The sequence below is a fragment of the Trachinotus anak genome, unplaced genomic scaffold, assembly GCF_046630095.1.
Source record: "Trachinotus anak isolate AG129_WGS33_773 ecotype Australia unplaced genomic scaffold, CSIRO_AGI_Tana_v1 ptg000010l, whole genome shotgun sequence".
Classification (NCBI taxonomy): Eukaryota; Metazoa; Chordata; class Actinopteri; order Carangiformes; family Carangidae; genus Trachinotus; species Trachinotus anak.
Window position 1 is genome coordinate 3323368 of NW_027273861.1, and position 23698 is coordinate 3347065.

General features: G+C 44.3%; 1 protein-coding gene across 2 annotated transcripts; it reads left to right on the forward strand.

The window, feature by feature from the left end:
* Positions 1-96: 96 nt before the first annotated feature.
* On the forward strand, positions 97-23623 carry cracd (capping protein inhibiting regulator of actin dynamics). 2 transcript variants are annotated; one of them, XM_071486906.1, is made up of 9 exons: positions 97-297; positions 12628-12796; positions 13216-13348; positions 13426-13581; positions 13841-14047; positions 14181-16473; positions 17271-17461; positions 17574-17727; positions 19936-23623. In XM_071486906.1, exons 3-9 carry the CDS (start codon positions 13307-13309, stop codon positions 20094-20096), a joined length of 3204 nt encoding a protein of 1067 aa, XP_071343007.1. In that variant the 5' UTR covers positions 97-297; positions 12628-12796; positions 13216-13306; the 3' UTR covers positions 20097-23623. The 2 variants fall into 2 exon arrangements, with proteins under 2 accessions (XP_071343007.1, XP_071343008.1); XM_071486907.1 differs by having other exon boundaries at positions 13844-14047.
* The last annotated feature ends 75 nt before the right edge of the window (positions 23624-23698 follow it).

The window sequence follows — 23698 nt, forward strand, 5'->3', positions numbered from 1 at the left end:
CGTGTCGGCGGCGCTGCCCCACCCCCCCCCCCCCCCCCCCCCACCCCCGTCTCTCGCAGCCACACCCTCCCATCTCCATCTCGCACGCGTGCAGCTGTGCGGGGCTGACGGTCGGTGTGTGCGTGTCCCTGTCGGGCACCCGCAGCATCAGCAACACAAAAGCGCCGGAGCCGCAGCCGGAGCCGGAGCCGCAGCCGCAGCCGCAGCCGGAGCCGGAGCCGGAGCCGGAGCCGGAGCCGGAGCCGGGCGCAGCTCAGCACTGATCGGGAGGAGGAGGACTCGCGTTTAAACAATAAGGTGCTGGATTGTTCCTCTGCTTTTCTTCCCTGTTGTGTGTGTCTAGGTGATTGTTTTCCATTTTCACGACGCTGATGACCTTGTCACTGTATCCCACCTCTCATTCCTCATTGACCTGCTCAGATCTTCTGCTCCATCCTTCGCAGGTGTGTGTGTGTGTGTGTGTGTGTGTGTGTGTGTGTGTGCTGTAAATGGGCTGGGACTTGGAATTTGATCGGACTTGAAATGCGCAAACGCCGATGTCAGCAGGCCAAATTGTCGTAAATGATTATTTTATTGAATCCAAATAACGCTAATCAGTTCACCCACATTTGGATTTCATGTGTGGTGCTATGTGAGAAAAGCAGAGGCCGGATTCTTTGTTCTCCATCCGCCTTTTAGTCTGCAATTAATAGACTGTAATCCCAGTGCGGCAGCATTCGCTAATCTGCCGTTAACGGTAGCGTATCGATCCGAGCCTTTGGGTCTGTGTTGATGTAATCTTTCACTACAGCCATCCGTGGCTTTCTCCAAGCCATGCACACGATACAGCCCCGTAGAGATGTCAGGGTATTTGAGTCAGCTGGAAAACCATGCACAGGCCAGAGACTATGGCGTGGGCCTACATGTGCAAAAATAAATAAATAAATAAATAAAATCAGGATTTATATTTCCACGCACCGTTTAAAGGCCTTTAAATCATTGCTGTCATCGTCAGTGGACTTTGGTGCTGAGACATTAGCGACAGGGAGAATAGATGGCAGATTGCCAGAGATGAAATCACAGGCAGCTGGTGTTGGATTTATGGTGCTGGTTTGAGTAAACTGGTCTGGTTTTTGGGTGGCTGCTTCAGCATCTGATTGACAGTATGGATCAGAGTGTGTAGTGTCATCTGGAAGCTATAAATAATACACAGATAATGGCTGAATGATGAGATATTGTGCCCCCCAGCTCTGTGTTTTGCAGGAGAAATGGGGAAGAGGTGTTATAGTGGAGACGACATCACTATCACTGATTTAAGATTTTAAGTCCTGCAATGTTCCAGTTTCACAACCAACCTGATGCAGTAAAGACTCAGTTATCATGTCACCACCTCCAAAAGTGTCACCAGCAAACATCATTCAGAGACATCTGTGGAGTGAGAAGTAGTGTCCATTTCTATAGTCATGTATCACCTTTTGACCGCAGATAAAGTTGCAACTATGGATTTATATTTAATCCCTGCCAGGCAGACAAAGAGAGTCTGACTGTTTTCTCAGCATTTAAATGCCATTTGATTTGCAGTCCAATAGCCGCACATTAAGCACACAGAACTGGAAACACCCAGCATGTTAAAAAATAAAACACCTGCGTTCAAAATGAATTTACAAGTATTAGCCTGTCACCGGTGCAGGTACAAAGGAAGCAAGGCAGAATAAAGGGTTGATAGTGGTATTAGTCAGTGCGGGGTAAAGATTTTAAGCCCATCAATAGTAAGTACAGTATTGTCTGTTTAAAGTGTATCATACAGACATTTGTATTGATATCACAGCTGCCTTTATCTAAAGCACAAAATTGTAATTACACCCCAGTCGGTTCCTTATGAGGTGGTCTGTCCCAATTATTCAGTCCTGTGTGGTGCGAGTTATCATCAGCTCCCTGATGAGGTTGTACATGTTCATGTAACACATCTCTGCTCCAAATGATACACCGCCAGTTTGTATTCTGTTAAAACTGTTAATGATATAAGTTTACTGACATGTCTGAGGCATTTAAGTAACCACAGAAATGTCACTGTTTACTGTAAAATGACAAAAAAATTCAGTAGGCTGTAAATCAACCCAGAATCAAACTGGTTGTTCTGATGCATTGACACATATGATATGTAGGTTTGTATATTTTCATGTATTTGCACTAGGGCTGCACAATAAGACAAAAAATCATTTTGCAATTATTTTTGGCAGATATTGTGATTGTGATATGAGTCACAATTTCAGTTGGAATTATTGTTTTTGCACTTGATGCAATCGTTTCACAAAAAAAAATAAATTAATTAAAATGATGAGGATGTGATTTTTGTTGGGGCTTGTACCAAACAAGCATGTTATTTCATGTCTGGAATATGATTTGTAGGTTGAGGCACCACAACACTCATAATGATAACAATGCACATCACATTTTACCTTCGTCAACAAAATTGCAGCTCCTGCGATTAGGATGTTGCACTTGGCAATATTGCACTTTTGATTATATTTTGATTAATTGTGCAGCCCTAATGTGCACAATGGAAATAATACGTTTGAAATTAGGTTTTTGATTCTCTTCTCTCCTCTAGGCAATCCTTATCATCCACTAGCTTATGTAACATTACTTCACACACAGATACTTACATAATTTGAATGGCAGGTAAAATGTCAACATTCATTCATTCATTAGGCATACTGCTTATCCTTTTAGGGTGATGGGGGGCTCGAACCAATCCCAGCTGACACTGAGTGAGAGTGGGGTACACCCCAGACAGGTCACCAGTCTATCACAGGGCTGACATGTAGAGACAAACAACCAGTCACACTCACATTCACAGCTGCCGGCATTTAGAGTCACCAATTAACCTGCATGTCTGTGGAGTGTGGGAGGAAGCCAGAGGAATCCCACACAGGCACAGGAGGAACATGGTAACTCCACACAGGAAGGCTCCAGCCGGCAGAAACACAAAAATATTCAGATTTTTGTTCTCACTTGTTCATGTTCTCACTTCCATGAAAATTCAGAATAACTGCTTTACCACATGTCAAGTGCTGTGGCTGCTCCCGTCTCACTGAGAGTAGCTGAGGGTGGTTGATCCCGGCCTCTTCTCACATGAAGTGGAGTCATTAAGACTCTCTGCTCGTCTCGTGTGTGTGTGTGTGTGTGTGTGTGTGTGTGTGTGTGTGTGTGTGTGTGTGTGTGTGTGTGTGTGTGTTTGTGTGTGTGTGTGAGAGAGAGAGAGCATGTTTGCACGGCTTTACTTGGGGGTTTCTATTTCTGCACAGAGCCGGTCAGAGAGCAGTTTGTCTTTGAAGTGCTATGCTGCTGTAATATAGGCAGCATCCAGGTTAGTAAAGCCCCATCATTACCATATCTCTGTGAGGCTGCAGTGTGATGCTGCCAAGCCTGGAGAGTGGGGGGAGCTGGCCTTATTACACACTAATGCTATGCTTATATACACGGCTGTTATGAGTCCAGATCAGAGTAATATAACCATAAAATGAGGATCTAATGCACTGAAGCTACCAGATTCATGGACCTAACCGATAAATAGTTTGACCTGTCCACCTGTCAGCTCCACGAGCTCCACAAAACAGAGCAGACATTTATGACCATGATGTTATTAAGCGGTTGTGGTGCGCCACATTACAAGCCATTATAATCACACATGTGCATACACGGTTACTGTTAACCCACAATGAAAGCCTTTGTGTGCATCAGCCAGTGGAAGTGATGAATGCCACTCTGTTCCCCTGCACTGGCTTTCTGGAGGGGGAACAAAGTGTCACTTTGTGCCTCCTCAGCACAGCAGCACTAACAGACACAGGAGAACGCCCATCTCTCTTCGCTGGCCGCTCACACTACCCTGATCCCCGCTGACACGCCCCCCCTCCCCTTTCTTCAGACTCTACATGTGCTCCACTCCAACACACATCTGCTCTCATGTGAGCCCACACTGACAGGGGTCCTCAGTCCAGAGGTTGTGACTGCGCCTTAGAGAGGAAATCAGACGTTCATTAATGTGAGAATATCAAGGGATGTTTACCCCACCATTCTCCACACATACATATACAGACACACACACACACACACACACACACACACACACAACTAAGCCCTCACAGCATCTGACACCTGACTCCAGGTAATGCCCCAGATCCACAGTGACAGCAGGCAGGTGGAACGGCCACACACTCACAGATACCCCTCTCACACGGAGCGACTACAGGACGGTAAGAAGACATTCTCATACAGAGAGATGATGAAATATCAGCTTTAGGTCTTTGAACATTTGCGCTGTCTGTGTCCGTACTGGTTCTCTGTGTTCAGGACCAGCTCATGTTGGTGACTCAGTGAAGTGTTTCAATACCTCTCTACTGTACGTCTGACATGTTGGTGTCTGTCTGAACGTAGCACTAGTCAAAGTGTTTGTGTTCGAGATGCTCAGGCGGGATCAGAAGGCCTGTTTGTTGTTTGTTTACACGTCAGTTTTGTTAGATAACCACTAGCTAGCATGGAAAATATAACCGATGGTCATGTGATACATGTTGCGTGTCACTCTGTACTCCATTGTGTCTCCACATGCAGCCTGTGGACATCGAGAGTAGACAAATGCCGACAACACCTCACAGCACTGTGTCCGAAAACACAAACACTGAATATTATATAATTCACAAAGGCAGTGTTGATTGGCTGCTGGACTGGAATGTATTTTGTGCAATGTACTGATAAACCACTGCTGTTTGTTTAGTTGTTGTTTAATGGGCCAGTTGCACAAAACACCTTCAGTTAAGATTTTCCTTAAAGTCTGAGCTGAGGTTTCCTTCAATAGAAACAGTTGCTCAAAACACCCATAACTCTTCTCCTTAAGGTTTCCTTAAAATGTTCACTTAAGTATTTCAGGTTTTCTACTTATCTTGGTCTTATACTTAAGGATTCACTTAAAGCCAGTTAAACTGTTGCACAAAAGACCTTAGCGACCAAAAAAAACCAAAGGTACCTCTGACTCTTATCTTAATTCAACGTAACCAAGTTTAAGGTACAATGTGAAGGTTCTGTCAAAGTAAGAGGAGGATGAGATAGCAGCATACTCTAGAAGTGAGAACAGGTATAACAAGCTAATGCCAGTAAACAAATGCAACAAACACAATTTTACTGCTGTAAAATCTTTCACTGCTGTAAATTACTTAACTTTTTGCCTTAACTGAGGAAACCTTTTAAGAGATTATATGCAGCACCCTGAAGTAACTCCCTCAGCTACGTAGAAATTAAACCTTAAGTAGAAAACTTAAGGTGTTTTGTGCGACCGGCGCCCTCCAGCAGGGATGGCAGTTCTCAGTTAGATGATCCACGATTTTAGTCCAGGCTGAAACTATTGTATGGATTTCTGTACATCATATATATAATATACATACCTGATTAGCATGAGCATGTTAGCGTTTAGCTCAGAGTGCTCCTGTGCTGCCTCACAGAGCTGCAGCTGTGTGGCTGAGTCCTGAACACGCTCAGCCTCAGCTCTCACTGAGGCCGATGCAGATTTGGGTCAGACGTGCTGAACTGAACTTGTTTCATGACACATGTGGGACGCTGTTTTCATAGCAACATGAAGATTGATGCAATCGTGATTGCACAGACCCATTACAGTGTGTATGGAACAAAGGTGAGAGGAGCTGGGATTTGCATGAAAATGAAGCAGAACATTATCTTTGATGTTGTCCTAAAATAGATGTCTGAGGAAATGCATGATGGAAAATGTGCAGCAGTTATATAATAATGCTGAATAGTGTGAATGAACACTTTGATTGGAGCGATGCATTTGTACATTTAGATTGGCATCAGAGATAAATGTTTATTGTGACTGTAGCAGGACAGCCAGTGAAGCCGTTTGTTCCGAGCTGTGGATTAATGGAGGATTCTTATGGTTAAACATGGTGTTACAGACAGTTTTGGCAGCAGTATTGTGTCTGACTGAGCAGATGATGATAAATCACCACACAGCTCACACCTCTCCACATAACCCTTCTGCTCTCAGGGTGTGCACTTGGTTACCCCCTCGTCGTCTCTGTGCCTGGCGCTTTGTGCTGCTCAGTGCAGCTGCTGTTAAAACAACCACGTCAGGAGAAGCAGGAGCAGTGTTTGTGCACGTGCAGGTGTGTGCCATGTAAACTATATCCGTCTGTTTGCAGTGATAAGGATTTGTTGTGCGAGTTCGTCTGGCTCCTCTGGCTCCGGCTGTTGCAAACATGTTGCCGTGGAAACCAGAGGCTGCTCAAACTTCAGAGGATGAGATTTGGACAAAGAGTTGATGACATGGGTCTAGACGCCAACCTGATAACAGTGATAGTGAAAACCTGCATCACACGTCATGTTCTGTGCTTCCTCATCCATCCTCTCCCATGTCATCCTCCATGCCACGGTCATGTTCCTCCACCATGTTCCTCACTCTGAGTGCACCTGATGCTATAACAGACCTAACAAACACCAAACCTGCTCTTCTGTCTCTTTTCTGTATTTTTATTATTTTACCGTTTTATCCCAAAGCCACAGCGGAGGCAGCGGCGTCGTTCGTCTGGGTAAAACGAGCTTTGTGCAAAAGGGCAGATCGATGTTCCCTAAGGTTTTACTGCAGTGGTGCGCAGCCATCTCGAGCTGTGCAGCTGAAATAGGTAAACTGTTCCATGGCTCCGCCACGTTCGTCTGTCTGCTTTGTCAGCAAGCTACTTGTGCTGTAAGGTTATGGCACTTGGCCGCTACAGCAGCACTAAGCCACGCCATCCGGACTTTGGCAGTTGTCTGGCCCGCTCTGGTGCAGAGCTGTGTCACCATCAAACGATGTTGAGCTGCTGGGTCGTTGGAGAGCGCTGAGATGCAGCATCGTGTTATGCCACTGCCATACTATGATGCAGCTGTATCCCTGTCAAAGGCATTTCTCTGCTTCTGTAGAGCACATGGCTGCTCCTCGTGCTTCCCTCATCCCATCTCTATCTGCTCCCCAATCTGTCCTCTGCAGCAGTGGGTCTACAACAACACACCAAGAAACACAGACATTTGCTCAACATTAGGAGTGGCAGCCAAACAGACTACAATAAAAAAAGAAAATCCACAATATCTCTCTTCACACCAGCAGACACAATCACACACAGTCTCTCTCCAAATCACACGCGCTCTGTCTGTGTTCACACACCCCCTACTACCAAACATGCTTGTTCGTTCCTTGTTCTGCGCTGGCTGGAGTCAGACAGGACAAAGAGCCTTTTTTTTTTTTTTGGAGCGAGACATTTCTGAGAGAGTCAGTCCAGCTCTGTCAGCCTCAGGAAGGAAGCCCACGGCATGCTGATCCCACTGGAGACAGCGGGCTGCTCTCCAGCTCTCTCAGTACTGTCTCTCACTCTCTCTGGTTCTATACTGCCAGCCTGGGCGCTTGTGGTTTTAAACACAACACACATTTCTGCAGTACATCAGAAAACCTCTGGCTCTGCTCTGCAGATAGGTGTTGGCTGTGAGGATGTAGGGTTCAGGGTTCAGGAGCAGGCTGTGCTTTGTTTGTTCTTGTCAGTTTATGAGGTGGTTCATGTGTAAGTGTTTCTGTTGTAACTTTATGGAGGATCTCTAATCATTAGACACAGCGAACGGTCATCTGCTGAGAAGGAACGTGTTCAAATCAAATGCTACAAGAATATTTTTAACTGTTCTGTGTATTTTTAGTTGCAACATCAAGTCACAACAGAGCGGCTTCAGACTTCTTGCTTTCAAAAACGGCTTCATCGTGACCCAGAGCTGATCACCTCTGTTTCCCCTCAGCTCACACTTTCTCCTTTAAAGCAGATAACAACATCCCAGTGATCACTTCCTTGTTCTTTCACCACAGCCAAGGTGTGCAGTGGCCATGGCAACGGACGCCGTGGAAACTAAGCATGACATGCTTTTAGAGGTAACTGAATCCAAAGGCCCAGGTAAATAGGAAAAAAAATGAGTGCTTTCAGTGACATCTTAAAGAGACAGTGTATTAAATTAAATGAAATAACCTCAGTGTGACTGTGTTTCCACTGTCTCCTTAAGAACTGCATGGTGTGGGGATGGGTTTGACCTGATGGATTAGATTTTGCAGAAACCTTTACTTATGCTTGTGGTGTGCTGTGTCCACTTCTGTGATTTATGGCTTCGTGGATCACCTACTTCATCTGCTCTTATTTGATCTCTTTAAACAGTTTTAAGACAGAATCTGAGAAGATATTAGATATACAGTATTAGATCAGTGGGGAAAAGTAGCATTCATAAAAAAAGAGGCTACATTTAGGTGCAGGATTTGTGACAGACATTCTACAGAAGATAAAATCTGAAAATTCAGTGTTAAAGGAATAGGAGAAATTGATGCAGATGTCATGCCTGTATGGTACATATGAAGCTACAGGCAGCAGCTGGTTAGCTTAGCCTAGCATGAAGACTGGAAATGGAGGAACAGCTAACCAGGGTCTGCCCAAAGGTAACCATATCCACCTACCAGCACCTCTAAAACTCAATAATTAACACATTAGTTTAATCCAAACCAAAGTTTAAAAAGAGACAATTTGCCTTTTTATGTTCCAGACAATTTCACAGCTAGGGGCAGTGGCATCACCCTATTATGTGGCAGATGTAAAGCGCTTTGAGTGGTCAGTAAATCTAGAAAAGCGCTATATAACTGTAAGTCCATTTATTTCTTCACATAGAGGCTGGCAACCCCATTTTTGTATGAATCAAACAAACAAGGTATACAATGTTAATTATAATTATTATCACAAGTTTTAATTAGGCAGCTTTTGTAACCTGACAGAGCCAGGCTAGCTGTTAACTCCTGTTTCCAGTCTTTGTGCTAAGCTAAGCTAAGAGGCTGCTGGCAGAGGGTGTTATTCACGTTTTGATTTATATCACTCAAAGCAAATATGCATTTTTCCCTAAATGTGCAATTGTTTCTTTAATGACATAGAGAATATATAAATCTATGATATAAAACCATGAATTTTACTTCATTGTTGTTAGAATAATGGGCTGCGTTTTATCTTATCTTTATTAAATCCAACAGCAGCCCCTCTCAGCCAGCCTCCTGCGGGTTTACTGTGCTGTCAGCCAGTTAATTAGCCTCCACCAGATGTGAAATATTCCCTGTTCACATGGCTAGAGTAAAAAACCAGCAAGGGTCTGAGTCCAGAGGACCTGGGTCAAAACAGACTGCGCTCAGCCACAGGAAGCAGGAGTTAACCTTAGCGTTAGCTTGGTGGCCACTCTGTGGAGCACCACTGCATCATCTACGCTGCAGAAAAAAAATGTCCTTTCTCGTTTCACGCATGAGTGTGTGAGCGTGCCCACGGCGGTGCATTATGGGATTTATACCAGAGTAGAGACAGTGGATGAGCCCTGATGCTGGGAGAGGATGCTGCAGGGAAACAGAACATCGGTGCTGCACCTTCATATCACTCGGTGCACTAAGGAGCAGTGTGTCTGACAGAGTATTGAGCACTTCATCAATTTCAGTGGCGCTCTGTTTAAACACCAAGTATCTCTATTCAAATAAGGATTAGATTTGTTTATTGTGATTGACAGATGATGAGCAAAACCATTGAGAAAGTCTCAAAAGTTTATTTATTTATTTTTTTCCAATATATTCTTATTGAAGAAGAGATAAATAAATACATAAAACATTATAAGACAAAAACTGGCGACAGAAAAAAAGAAAAGAAAGTTGCAAAATTGCAAAAACCAAGAAGAAAACAAAGTGAAGCCTAATAACATCCAAATAGCGGAGAGTTTAAATGATTAGCTTATTCAGTGATTAGTCGACCAAACAGTTTGTTGATACATCTTTAAGAGAAAAATGTAAATATATTCCAGTTTCAGTCCCTCAAATGTAAGAATATGCTTTAAGGCCTTTTCCTCTGAATGTGAGTTCAGTGACGTACAGCATAGGGAACTTGCACTTGGCACATCGTAAAACCTACAATATATATTTTTTTTTGATTTGACATTTTGGCAAATCTGCTTTGGATTGATTTGGATGAAAAGATTGATGCGCTCACATGTCTCTACAGGAAAAATGAAGCTACGACCAGCATCCAGTTAGCTTAGCATGGCATAAAGGGGGAAGGGGGGAGCCTTGGCTCTGTTGAACAGTAATAAAATCCTCTACAGGAGCCTCCCAAACCTCTAATCTGTCCAAAAACAAGGTGTAAAATCAAGGTTTTTAAGGGTGTTCATGTGCTGACCTATTCAAGAGCAGTGAAGGCTCTACTGGTTTAGTGCAGCACATACCTGTATGGATTAAACAAACAAGATATATAATTTTGTGAATTTCCCTATAGAGATAAATAGCATTTCCTATCTTAATTTATATTAGAGCTCTATCCATTTTAATGGTCAAACAGGTGAGTTGCTTTTCCAGTGTTCATGCTAAACCAAGATAACAAGTTTCTAGTGAAGAGTGGTATCAATCTCTTCTAACTATTGGTAATAAAACAAATGTATTTCCCATAATGTCAAAATTTGTTTTAAAAAGTGGGTGTGAGGGGTCGATTGTGTAGTAATGAAGATATAAGTACATTTTATCTGGAGGGAGTGGTTCATAAACTGTTCACATCAGTTCTAAAAAGTTTGACACACTCTGACACTCCGGTAAACCTTTCACAGAAAATTTGATTTTCTCAGTTTCAGTGAAAAAACAAATCATATCTTCAGTCCAAATACAGGAAGTGAGAGGAAATATCCAACCACATCAAATTCAATATTCTGCCCATTTCTGTGCGACTATATCACAGCAGTTTACATGGTGATGAGCGACACATTGACTCTTACAGGAAGTTTTCCCTTTTGGTTAAACCTGGACAGTGTCTGTTTTCAGTACACATTCTGTACTTAGATAATATAAAAATACCTCCCACACTCTATAGGCAATATAAACATATCTTTGTCAGTATTTAAAGTAGGCTATATAAATAGGCCTTTAAATACATACACACCAATTAAACTTGTCTTTACTCTCCCACGCAAAAAAGACACACACATCAGGGTCATGGATCTAACAGGAGAAATTACTTTACTGTATCATTTCCCATGATGCCTCTGGCTGACTGAAATCCCACACCAGTTGCTACTTATAGCTCTGAAAGGGATCCTCACTGAGCCCTGAGGACGCCTGTCTGCACAGTGGTGTAGAGTAGCTTTGTGGCTCTGTAACCTCACCCACTTAGTTTATCCAGTGGACCTCTACAAGTTTCTACTGAGACACAGAAACAAAACACACAGACTTATGTAAGAAGACAGAACTGTTCTACAGTTTATATTTTCAGATGACTTCATGTCAGCAGAGCAACATTTTATCTTTTTATACATGGTAAAGTTTAGCCTGTGTGTAAGAGTTTACAACTTTCAGGAAGGAGGGATGATGAGCAAATAAAGATAACAATCAAAGTCCAAAGTTAGTTTCTTAACTTTGCTTCTTGACTTCCTCATGAACCAGCTCCATCAGGGTTTATTACATCTTTTCTGTTTTATTGCATCAGTCGACACATTTTTATCTCTGGCTTTTATCGCGCTAATAGATGGTTGCGGGGATTGTTGGATAAGGGAATCTTCCACAGTGATTAGCTGTGAAATGTGTGTCATTAAGTAGCAATGAGTGTTGTTATCTATTGAAACGTTGCAGGTCAAATATAATATGAGTGACACATTTGACATTAAAGGTCTCATATTGTGCAAAGTGAGATTGTATTTTTTGATTATAAAGCAGGTCAAGGTTCTATATTAATACTGTGAAAGTATCAAAGCCTCAGTCCACAGAGAAATGCACACAGCCTGTATTCAGAAACTGAGCCTTAAAACCAGCCGTCAGGACTTTGTGATGTCACAACAAAGCAGTCACCGCTCTCAGCCACACCCCAAGCCCCGCCCACCTGGACCCACCATCCAACCTTGGAGGGTTTGGTGTTTGGTGTTTACCTGAAATCTGTTATATTTTTATTGGATCATTCAGAAAACAGTCAGCCAATCAGAAGAGAGGCTCAGATCCTCTCTTCTGATTGGCTGACTGACCTGTCGTTACTAGAGCTCCAGTGAGAAGCCTGAGAGAGGAGATGTAAAACTACACTGAGATGGTTTTTGGTTCTTAAAACCACAAATATATCTTCTGATGGAGATCAACACTTCAGATAAAACACAGGAGAAGATATGGGACCTTTAAACCTTGAAGGCCTGTTGGTAGTTAGGGCGTCTTTGTGGGTTTTTAATGTCTTCCTTTCTCTCAGGATAAATCGTGGACTTGAATTTGCCTGTTTTCAGTCAAAGATTTGGTCTCTGTTTTGCTAAAGCTGCTCTGGCTGTGGGTGCTCTGTTGTCATGTTGTTTATCTTTTACACTTCCTGTAAATACAAGTAAGTATGAACCAAGGAGCCGAGGTTTTCTCTTCATTCCATCTGCTGTTTTGATTCATTTTCCTTTTCTTCAATCAATTGCATTTCATCATCTACACACACACTCACATACAAAACACGCCCATAGGCACAGTCCTGCTCGTTATCTAGCAAGAGGGTGCGATATAAAGATTGACGATCTGATTGCATGTAGCTGTGGTTATCATCCGTTTTCTTCCTCCGACAGAGAGAAGGCGACAGGGCAAATTCCAGCCCTTCAGACGGCTGTTTGGGAAGAAGAAGAAGCGGGAAGCGAAAGGGTGCTTTGATGGAGCAGAGCTAAAGGCGAGTTTTTCTACTGGGGAAGTGTGCAATGGAGTTGTGTCTGATGACGAGGAGTCCAGTCAAAATCTGAGGTCAGTACGTAGATCCAGTTTAATTTTCACATATATTTGTCTGAGCTTTTACTCTTGTGGTTACAGCTACAACCACAGGTCCTGCCCATCATTTATGACTTGCCTCCTCCATTCAGACGGTGAGGGTATTCAGATTTTAATTTAAGAAACAGTTAAACTTCTTATCAGATGGTTTCACTTTCAGAAAGATGAAATACTGCAAGTTACAGTTTTACAATCTGTAGATAAAAGAGGCTCAGCTCAAATACAGTTTATACAAGCCTGATCTGAGCCTTAAACTGCTGGCGTGAATAGAGGTCATTCATTTCACTCTGCAAAATAATTTACATAGAAAAATGCCACAGAGCCCGCGTGATCAAAGAATGAATGACAGTGATAACACACTGCAACACTGAAGATGCCCTCTCTCTCTCCTGCAGGGAGGTGAATCCCATTGGATCTCGAGCTCTCTCGCACGACAGCATCTTTATCCCAGAGGAGCCGGCGACAGAGCCCGGTCTGGATCACAGCATGTCCCAAGAAAACGTGTCGGATAAAGTTCGGAATCTGCAGGTAGGCCATGTAGAGAGGTCTGCTCGGTTACTGATCCTTTATCTTCTGGGCATGTGTATAATCTTTTTTTCACACAGAGGCAGATAGCGCAAGGTATAAAGTTTGGCCAGAGGCCGTCTTCACTGAGGCAGAGTGAGGGAGATGAGGGAAGTTCAGATGAGGAAGAGGTTCCCCGGAGCCCTCTGAAGGTGCTGGCCCAGGTGGAAGCTGAGCCACCAAAAACAGAGCCAAAGGTAACAAGTCATCATTATTCAGATGAGAGTTTACTTTCATTATAAAAGGAAACTCCACAGATTTAAGTGAAAGTCTGTGCAACTGTATTTGAGAAACCTTTTGTGGCTCCAGAGGGAGCTGAATGCTCCTCATCAACAGAACTGTGGCATTGTTGATGACACATGGGATATCTCTAGTTCTGCTGCAGTGATTTTGATTAAATTGTCAAATCAGTGAAAGCTCAGATTTAAAAAAAATGCTCTGTTTTTTTGACAAAAGCAGGCCCCGGGGGCCCACACACACAGCACCCCAGTGAAGTCCCCGAGATCCAAACGAGTTCTTCCACCCACTGGCACGATCGAGTCCATCAACCTGGATGCCGTCCCACAGTCTGTTCCTCGCTTAGACAACACTGCCGCCAAGCATAAACTGTCCATCAAACCAAAAAACCAGAGAGTTTCCCGCAAGCACCGGCGGTTCACACAGGTGAGCCAGAGCTGTAGTCGAGATATGAGTTGCAACAAACGGGTCTTAGCATGTTGTTGATTCATTCTGTGACTTTTACCTCCGTTTTTTTTTCTGGTGAAGAAACAAATCATGTTTCCACATCCCTCCACAGGACCTCCACGAGGTATCCATCCCTGGTGTGGTGCAAGAGGACCTACAGGCAGCAGGGGTCTCCAGCGACGAGCAGGGCAGGGCATCTCTCGAAGAGTCCCTGGAAAGCTTCAAGAAACAGAGACTCCATGAAGAGGAAAGACAGGAGACAAGGAGGAGGAGAGAGCTGGAGGAGCAGAGGCTCAGACAGGAGGAAGAGGAGAGGAGGAAGAGGGCAGAAGAGGTGAGGCTGCGTGAAATAGAGGAGGAAAAGGAAAGGTGTCGTAAACAGTGGGAGGAGGAAGAGAGAAGGCTTCGAGAAGAGGCAGAGAGAAGGATGAGGGAAGAGGAGGAGAGGAGGATTAGAGAGGAGGAAGAAAGGAGGATGAGAGAGGAGGAAGAGAGGATGCAGATGGAGGAAGAGGAAAGGAGGATGCGAGAAGAGGAGGAGCGTCGACAACGTGAGGAGGAGGAGGAGAGGAGGCGACTGGAGGAGCAGAGGAGGAAAGAAGAGGAAGAGGAGAGGATGAAGCGGGAGCAGGAGGAGGAGGCGAGAAGGCAGGAGGAGCTTGAGGCTGAGAGGAAGAGGAAGCTGAAAGAGGAAGAGGAGCAAAAGGAAAAAGTGGAAGCAGAGGAGAGGATGAGAAAGGAGGAGGAGCAGAGGAGGATGTCAGGAGAGGAGGCTGATGGCAGCTCAGACCCACAGGAGAGGAAGAGAAGAGCTGAGGAGCTGCGCTGGAGGGAGATGGAGGAGAGACAGAGACCTTTCTCTTTTAAGGTTTCCTCTGGAGAAAAGCAGATTCTGTTCCAGAAGGTCAACCTGACGCCCGTTACACCAGCCTCCAGCCACCAGAGCGGCGCTACAGCTGAACAAAGGGAGGGAGCTAAGGCTTCGTCCTCTGAGGAACCAGACTCCCCCAACCTTCCCACATCTCCATATGTCCCCCACACGGCCATCTTAGTGACAGGCGCTCAGCTCTGTGGGACAGCCGTCAATTTAGACCAGATCAAAGACACCGCCTGTAAGTCTCTGCTGGGTCTGGGAGAGGATAGAAAGGCCCAGGGAACACCACCGCCCAAGAGCAAGACATCACCAGACCGCAAGTCTGGCAAAACCAAATCACTCAACGAGTCCGCGCTCTCCACCGACCAGTCCAGTGCAGCCATCCTGGCAGAGTGGGCAAGTATCAGATCAAAGATATTCAAGGGGGTAGAAGAGGGCAAGTATGATGAGTACCCAGACCCAAACAGGAATCAGCCTCAACCCAGCAGTGAAGACCAGCATGCGTTCTCCCACACGAACCTCAGGAAGACCATGTCTGCCAGCGCCAAGTTCTCCATCACCCCTGCAAAGAAGAAGTTTGGAGACTCAAACAGGAACTCTGAGGTGTTCAGTGTGGACGACAAGGAAGTCGGAGAGGAAGCTCCTCCGTCTGACAGCCCCACTGTAACCTCGCCAGCTCCAACCAGTAAACCTCCGAGCAGGACAAGTAAAACTGTCCGCATCGTAGACAGAGGGTCAGAGGAGTGTATGTTTGCCAAAGACCTCCCCTCTTTCTTGGTTCCCAGCCCCGGAGCCAAACCTGACGGGGCAGAGCTGAAGAGCAGGGCTCAGAGTGAGACGGGGGTGTCTGAAAGCAGAGAGGAGGGAGAGGAGCGGGGCCCGTACAGCGAGGAGAAGCCCTCACCTTTTGGCATAAAGCTGCGGAGGACCAACTACTCCCTGCGTTTCCACAGCGAACAGTCCACTGAGAAAAGGAAGAAACGCTATAGCGCTGGAGACAGCTTCGACGGCGTCCCTTCACCTCTTACCCCCATTGAGCCAGACTCTGATACTTCCTCTGTCTTTTCTGATAAATCAAGTCCTGCTTCACCCCACAAAGAAGGCGTGATTGGCAAGTACTTGCATGCAGCCGCCTCCCCTGCCATCCCTCGGGCTAAACCAGTTAAGTCTACCAGCTCAACCGCACACATTGAAGGTGAGAAAGTGCTGTCAAAACCACCGCTCTACCGAAGACCAACTACGTCACCCAAACCTACTGGAGCAGTCCCAACGCCTCCCCCATCGCCGCTACCTAAAGCGGTGCACGGGCCTCCCAGTGACACCGTCATCCAGAGAACAGGGGCCACAGATTCATCCAGCCAGGAGCAGACGAGCAGGACCGAGGAACCCTCAGCAGTGGCCCACTTGCACCGGAGCAGCCAAGGCCAGGTCCAAGGAGAAGAGGAGCCAAAGGAGAAGAGGTCATTCTTCCCCTCCATCAACATCCCTTGGAGAGAGAAGGTTGACAGGAAGACAGAGCTCATCAGGAGAGGTCAGTGTCTCTTCATCCAGGGACTACTTAAAAAGGAAGCCTAAAGATGACAGGAGCTCCCATAAGTTTTTTCTGTCATTTAGTAAAATTTCATCTTCAGAGACAGACAGAAATTGATTCGATTTATTTTAGCATGAAAAACTTGAAATCTTGGCTGCAGGAGTAAAATCCTCCAACCTGCAGCAACTCTGCATGGCTAAACATGTTGGGCTGGATATTGAAGCTTTTTTGGTAGCGACTGAAATGTATCTGTAGTACTGTAAAACCAAAGTACAAAAAGTTAGTTTCAAATATACAGTCACATTGGTAATCATATTTACTTATTTTAAAAGTTCCTTGTTTGAATTCTCACTTCACACATCTGTTTAGTTAGGCTTTGAAAGTTTCCCAAAGTGTAATATTAGCTTCAAGTATTTTTTTTTACAGAGTAAGGGCTGTTGATTTTGTTTCCCATTAACTACATTGAAATTGCACAAGTAAGGGATCTCTTGATGCCCAGTATGGACTAGAGGAATGATTACAACTTTATTCAATCTAAAAATTAACATGTGAGTGTTGTATTGCTATAGGCTTGAAAAAAATGTGAACATTTCCTTTAGTATCTGAGAACTTTGGCTTGTTTTGTTAAATGAAAAATGGAATTTGGTTGAAAAACATCCTTACATTTCTCAAAGTAAGGAACAGATCAGAGAGCGCCGAGACACAGTTATTATAGGGTTTTTTCAGAACCAGAAACAAAACATTTTAAATTATATCTTGTCCTAGTAATATGCAAATAATAATGTGCTCCTCTGCAGAAAAACCATCCCTACAGAGCAGGCACTCGCTGGACAGTGCGAGGGTCCAGGAGAAGGAGGCTGGGCCCTTATGGATCACACTGGCTCTGCAGAAGCAGAAGGGCTTCAGGGAGCAGCAGCAGAACCGAGAGGAGCGACGCAGCCAAAGAGAGGCCAAGCTGGCTGAAAAACACACCAGAGAGAGAGACAGTGTATGTGTGCCAGACGGCCTATTCACCCACTTTCTAATATTTCTTCTGATCTCACATAAATCTCCTTAATGTGGTTTCTTTCCTCACAAAGATTCACAAATCTGTTTTGCAGGTTAGCCCCACAGAGAGCAAAGGCAGTGGGAGCACCAGTCCTTCTTCTAAACCTCAGACCCCAGAGGAGCCCAAGAGACCCGACAGCCTTCTGGGACGGCTGGAGCGCAGAGAGAACCTGAAAAAGGCCAACACTTTACCCAGTTCTGTCACTGGTAAGAACCTGCACGCACCCCAGTAAAGACAATATATTGCTGATAATCAGTCTCTATAATCAGTTAATGATTTAAGTTATTCTTCAAGCAAAAATGCTGGTTCCAGCTTCTGAAATGTGAGGATGAGTTGCTTTTCTTTGGTTTCATGTAATATGAAAACTTTGTCTGGACCTTTGGTCACACAAAACAAACCCTTTGAATATGCCATCCTTAAGTAGTAATACCGCTGCTTTCAAAATTTTACTTAAAGGTCCCATGTCCATCAGGTAAACACTCCAGGTGGGCGGGGCTTGGGGTGTGATGGAGAGCGGTGACTGTTTTGTTGTGACATCACAAAGTCCTGACGGCTGGTTTTAAGGCTCAGTTTCTGAATACAGGCTGTGTGCATTTCTCTGTGGACTGAGGCTTTGATACTTTCACAGTATTAATATAGAACCTAGACCTGCTTTATAATCAAAACACATGGACATCTACGTTTAGACTGTATGGACCTTTAAGCGGAATTAACTGTAAAATGTACTTAACGTATTAAAAGTAAAAGTACTTGTTATTGCAGAATTGCACCTTTAAGAGTAAAACATTGTTTTTAAATGTCTGTAAAAATAAACGATACTGGATTTGAGCAGGTTTTAAGGACACACAGTTGAATACAGTCTGGGCCAGCAGCTTTGTGTGTTCTGACAGATTTAATAACACAGACGCTGTCACACAGTAAATTACTCTCATATCCATCATCTAAATGGGTGTTAAAGCTTAGGGACTGTGGTCTGGGTAACTTCATCTGTAAGTGGTTGTCTGACTGTCGGACAGTGAGAGTAGATACCAGCTACTCCTCTACTATAACTGTCAACACAGGAGCACCGCAGGGTTGTTACTTCACAGCCTGTTCACATCTGACTATGTGGCCAAACATCAAAACAACAACATAGTGAAATCTGCAAATGACACCACAGTCACTGGACCTGAACAATGAAGAAGTGTGGAGGAGGGGATGGGCCTGGCTGTGACAACAATCTCTCCCTAAATGTTCAGAAAAATAATGAGGTGATTGTTGATTTTAGTCTAGTTCTGTTAATCCAACAGTTTACATCAACAATGCTCACATGTGGACTAATTTCAGAGTCTTAGACATTCAGATCACAGACTCTCTCTCCTGGTCTCTGAGTACAAACAGCACCATTAAGAAGGCGCAACAGAGACTTGACTTCCTGTGTTTCCTTAAAAATCATGGACTCTCTGAAAAAACACTGGTTAGCTTCTACCAGATGCCTGACTGAACAGGACCACAAACATCTCAGAGGGATAGTAAAACTGGCATCAGAAATCATAGGAGCAGCACTGCCACAGATCCAGGAGGATGGCACAGAGCATCATGGAGGACAGCAGCCACCCAGCACATAGCTCATTCTCCCTCCTTCCATCAGGGTCAGGTTATCAGAGCACAGACCAGCGGCCTTAAAGACGGTTTCTACCTCCAGGCAGTTAGAATAATGAATGTTAACTTCAGATGTTTACTGGTTGGATGTTTACTCATTGATTATTTCTAACTCCTTCTAAACCTATTCCTAAAATCATTTTCCATATTGCTAATGAGATTTAGCGCCACTATCTTACTATTGTGTTATGTTATGTATGATTGATTATTTATCTGTTTATTATTACCTGCTGTCCTCTACTGATTTCTTCTTTCCCTATACTCTAAGCAGTAGCAAATGAATAATTACATAAATTTCATTACATTTGAATGTACATCTGTACTTTCAATGTGTCTGACAATAAACAATCAAAAAAAGAAACTAGAATTACCACCTCACGGTTGTTTGCCTCCACCACTAAGACTAGTTTCAGATTATATCCCTGTTTATCCAGAGTCAGATAAAATATGAACCATTTGTGTGAAATTTTGTCATAATTGCTGTGTGAAGTCTTGAGTAATGGCTAAAAAGTGTTATGTGAGGTCACACTGATCTTGACCTTCGACATTTAGCCACCAACGACATTTTTACTAAATTTGGAGAAAGTCCCTCAAAGCATTACAGAGATATTATGTTCACAAAGCCAAAACTGCGAATGAAAATGATCATTATCATCAGTTAGAGTAAAGCCTAAATCAGTTTTGTTAAACTTCCGTCTTAAAATCTGTCTGAAGAGGCCGAAAGGGTTCAACAGAGATTTGTACCTAATTTTTTCTGTGCTTTGTTGTTTCAGTCGAGATCGCTGATTCTACACCATCGCCACCTGCTGTCAAAGAGGTGTCAAAGCGCTTCCCCTCCAGTGACTCCCCGCAGGTGTCCACCGAGCCGGCCTGGCTGGCTCTGGCCAAGCGAAAGGCCAAAGCCTGGAGTGACTGTCCTCAGATCATCAAATAACACCTCGTCCCGGCTTTGCTCTAGGCTCCGGCCTGCATTGAGACTGCACACTGCCCTTGGACTCTGAGGCACCGCCAGAGTCGGCATAACCTGTCCCTCCCTCCCCCTCCCCCTCCCAAAACTCCAGCTCCCATCTCTCACCACGAAAACCCTGCTGACTGTGAAACAAGTAGAGCCCTCCATCACCTCGTAACCACACACACACACACACACACACACACACTGGCTGGTACTATTATCATGTTAAAGTGCGCTTCACATTCAAATATTCCAATACAATTGCACAGATATATGTAAACAATTGTTGCGAGCATGCACATGTATACAAACACACAAAGTATATGTCCTGAGAGCACAGTCCTCAGCAGCCAATCACAACCATGGCTGACCATTGCAATAGCCAACCCCATTTTTATTTTGGATTTTGTAGGCAACTGTGTCACTATGGTTGTAAATAAACCACTTGCTCAACACAATATAACACATGTGTATTAGAGAGGTGAAGCTCTGACATATGACAGTGTTTGATCGACAGAGGGTAACTGTCTGAATCGTGCTTTAAGGGCTACCAGTACTAATAATAACTCGATATGACCCCGTTGAATCTGCTTATGGGCAGCTGATGGAAGTGTTACAGGTGACATTCATGTAAAGCAGCGGATTTATCTGTGTTGAAATGATACTGTGTCTCTTCTCTGAGCCTTTGTTTGTCATGTACACAAGAAGCCTCCCTCTTCTTCTTCTCTTTTTGTTTTTTTTTTTAAACTCATACTTGGAAACCTTAGCGTAACAACTCTCACTGTGTCCGTGATTACTGTGATAGCTGTCAACAAAGCTATTGTACAATTCTGCCATTACGAAGTAACAGAAGCTCTCCTGATCACGCGGTGGGTCGACCTAAACATAGCACTGAAGACCACGTGTTACTGGGCATTTTAACAGTGAGCTGCACATTATCCTCACAGCTGTGTGACGGTGTGATTTGGATTTGTTTGCTTCACTAATGGAGACAGACACGACACCTGCTTGCTGTAACATACGACTCTTGTAGCTGTCCTCCTGTAACACACTGGTGTTTGTAGGCTTACGCCACCACTTCCTCGTTAATGTGATACGATCTTACATAACATAAGCATTTCCTCTGTGACAAAAAAAACAAAACAAACTCATCCTGCATTCTCATTTCTTGCCACTGACTTAAAGTGATAGTACGGGTTATTTGACGGGGGGTTATGTGAGGTACTTATTTAGTCAGTGTTACCTGCCGTAGATTCAGGTCAGTGCGGTCCCAGTTCAGGAGCACCAGTACAGAAGCTGAGTGATGGGTTGCTGTGTTTTAACCACTTAAAAAAAAAGTGACAGAAAAGAGCTACGCTATATTTTAAATGTTTTCACCTTTTTATCTCACTATCAAACAGCCCTTTCCTTTCTGTATTACTACACAGAAGCACAACTACATTAGGCTGCAGCTGTTTGACCCAGTCCCCTTAAGGCCTAGACCCTGAACCCTCACAGACTTTATTGAGCTGGTATGAACAGGAATGGGACAGCACTTTGTGACATATCACCTTGTTACCTTGAAGATGCCAAAACATGTTTTGTACAGTGAAGAACGCAGGTTTGGAATTCATCATCATGCCATCATAGGACAAATAACTAGACACAGTTCTGGCTCAGAATCACCACTGTTTATATTTCCATGTAAACTTCCTTTTCTTGTAATGTTAATGTTTGGGTTTGTTCCTTTTTATGCTTGTTAACGTTCATGTGCAAGGAGGTTGTGGAGAGGGTGGTTGGTAGTGTCCAAGATGGGCTGCATCTTACAGTGCATATGTCTCTCCACAACAGTCCTCAGTGACTCCAGCCTCCTGCTAAGCACCAAGACCTGGACCTGTGAAAGTCAGTGACCATCTCCTTGGTCTTGGAGGTTCAGAAGGAGGCAGGTCTTGTTGCTCCCTTCACTGAAGGCCATCGTCAGATCCCTGCTCTCTCCTTCCTGCCCATTCCTGATACACACCACAATAGCTGTGTCATCTGAGTATTTCTGGATGTGGAGACTCAGAGATGTATTTAAAGTCTGGAACAGGAGTGGAGTCAGAACAGTCCCCTTGTGGATGCTGTTAAATATAACTGAAAAATCAAAGAACGTGGAGCATGTAGGGGACGGATCATCCACTCTAATATGCTCCTTATAAACAAACTGCAGGGGGTCTAATGTTCAACCTGTGGCCTCAAAAGGTGGAGAAGTAGCTGCTCCAGGGTCTTCATGATGTGTGACGTGAGGGCCACCGCTCTGTAGTCATTTATCCTACTGTAGGTACCGGAACAAGACATTATGTTTTCCACAGGACCAGGACCCTCCCTGTTTGCAGACTTAGGTTGAAGATCCTCTGCAGAGGCTCAGCCAGCTGAGCTGCACAGTCCTGCAGCAGCCTCGGACACACACCCTCCAGGCCAGCTGCCTTTCCAGGACGTAGCCTCTTGCAGCTGTATGAAGGGCTCAAAATGTCTGTGAGAGAGCCCTCATGCTTTTACAGTGGGACAGGCCTAAGCTCCACTAACGTGCATCAAAGTCTGTGAGTCCGTGAGGGTTGGTACTGGGATGGACTCTGAAGCATTGGCGCATTTTGCATACGGATGCGGTAGTTCGAAGGTTGAAAAAAATGTAGTTCCAAAGGAAAGGATTATTTGATGATTGTTTAAACCAATATTAGCTTTCTTCTGTGGGTATTTTCAAAGTGGCTAAACCATGTTTTCTGGGTTGGCGTCATCCACAGCACATCACTCAGCTTCTGTGCCGGATCTCCTGCTTCTTCTCAGGCCCTGTTCAGACCTGGTGTTAACATGCGTCTTTGGTGATCCGTTCACAAGTCTGTTCATAAGTGTTCAGCACACCTGGATGTGAAATAAGGGTTTAGTAAATAGTAAAATAATTTTGGTTTATTATGAAACTGTGACAGGACTCATTAGACTGTGTCAGAGGACGTCAGTAGAGGAGCCAGTCCTTCAATGTGACCCAGGACGCATTTGCATTCACACAAAATAATGTGGCCACATGTGGTACAGACCACCTCCGAATGTGGTCTGAGAGGTCGGATCTTAAATGTGTCCTGGGTGCGTTCACACTGAATTTAGAGCTGTCCACTTGTGATGGGATCACTCAGGACAGGTCTGAACAGGGCTACTGTCTACTGCAGGTGACCATAGATAACTACCTCACACAGCCCCACGTCAAATAACCCGAGCTGTCAATTTGATGATCTGTATGTATGTGAGTATGTACCGTATGTCAGTCGAAGGCGTTATCAGAGCTGCGGTCAGAGAGAGGCCTCATATGGCTGAATCACCTTTCATTTCGTTTCTACTTTGGTCGTGCACAATAGTGTAGTGTACGCAGTGTTATATTTAACAAAAAAAATGTTTGGTATTATTTTCACTTTTTTGTCCCACTTAGAGATATTCATGAGAAAATTCTTAAGGAGATCCAAAATGTTATGAATAATGTAAATTAAATACTGATGTCTGAACTGCAGGACTGTAGACTCATTATTTCCCTGCTCTAGATCCTAAACTCTGAACTTTAATTAAAATCTTTTTTCCCA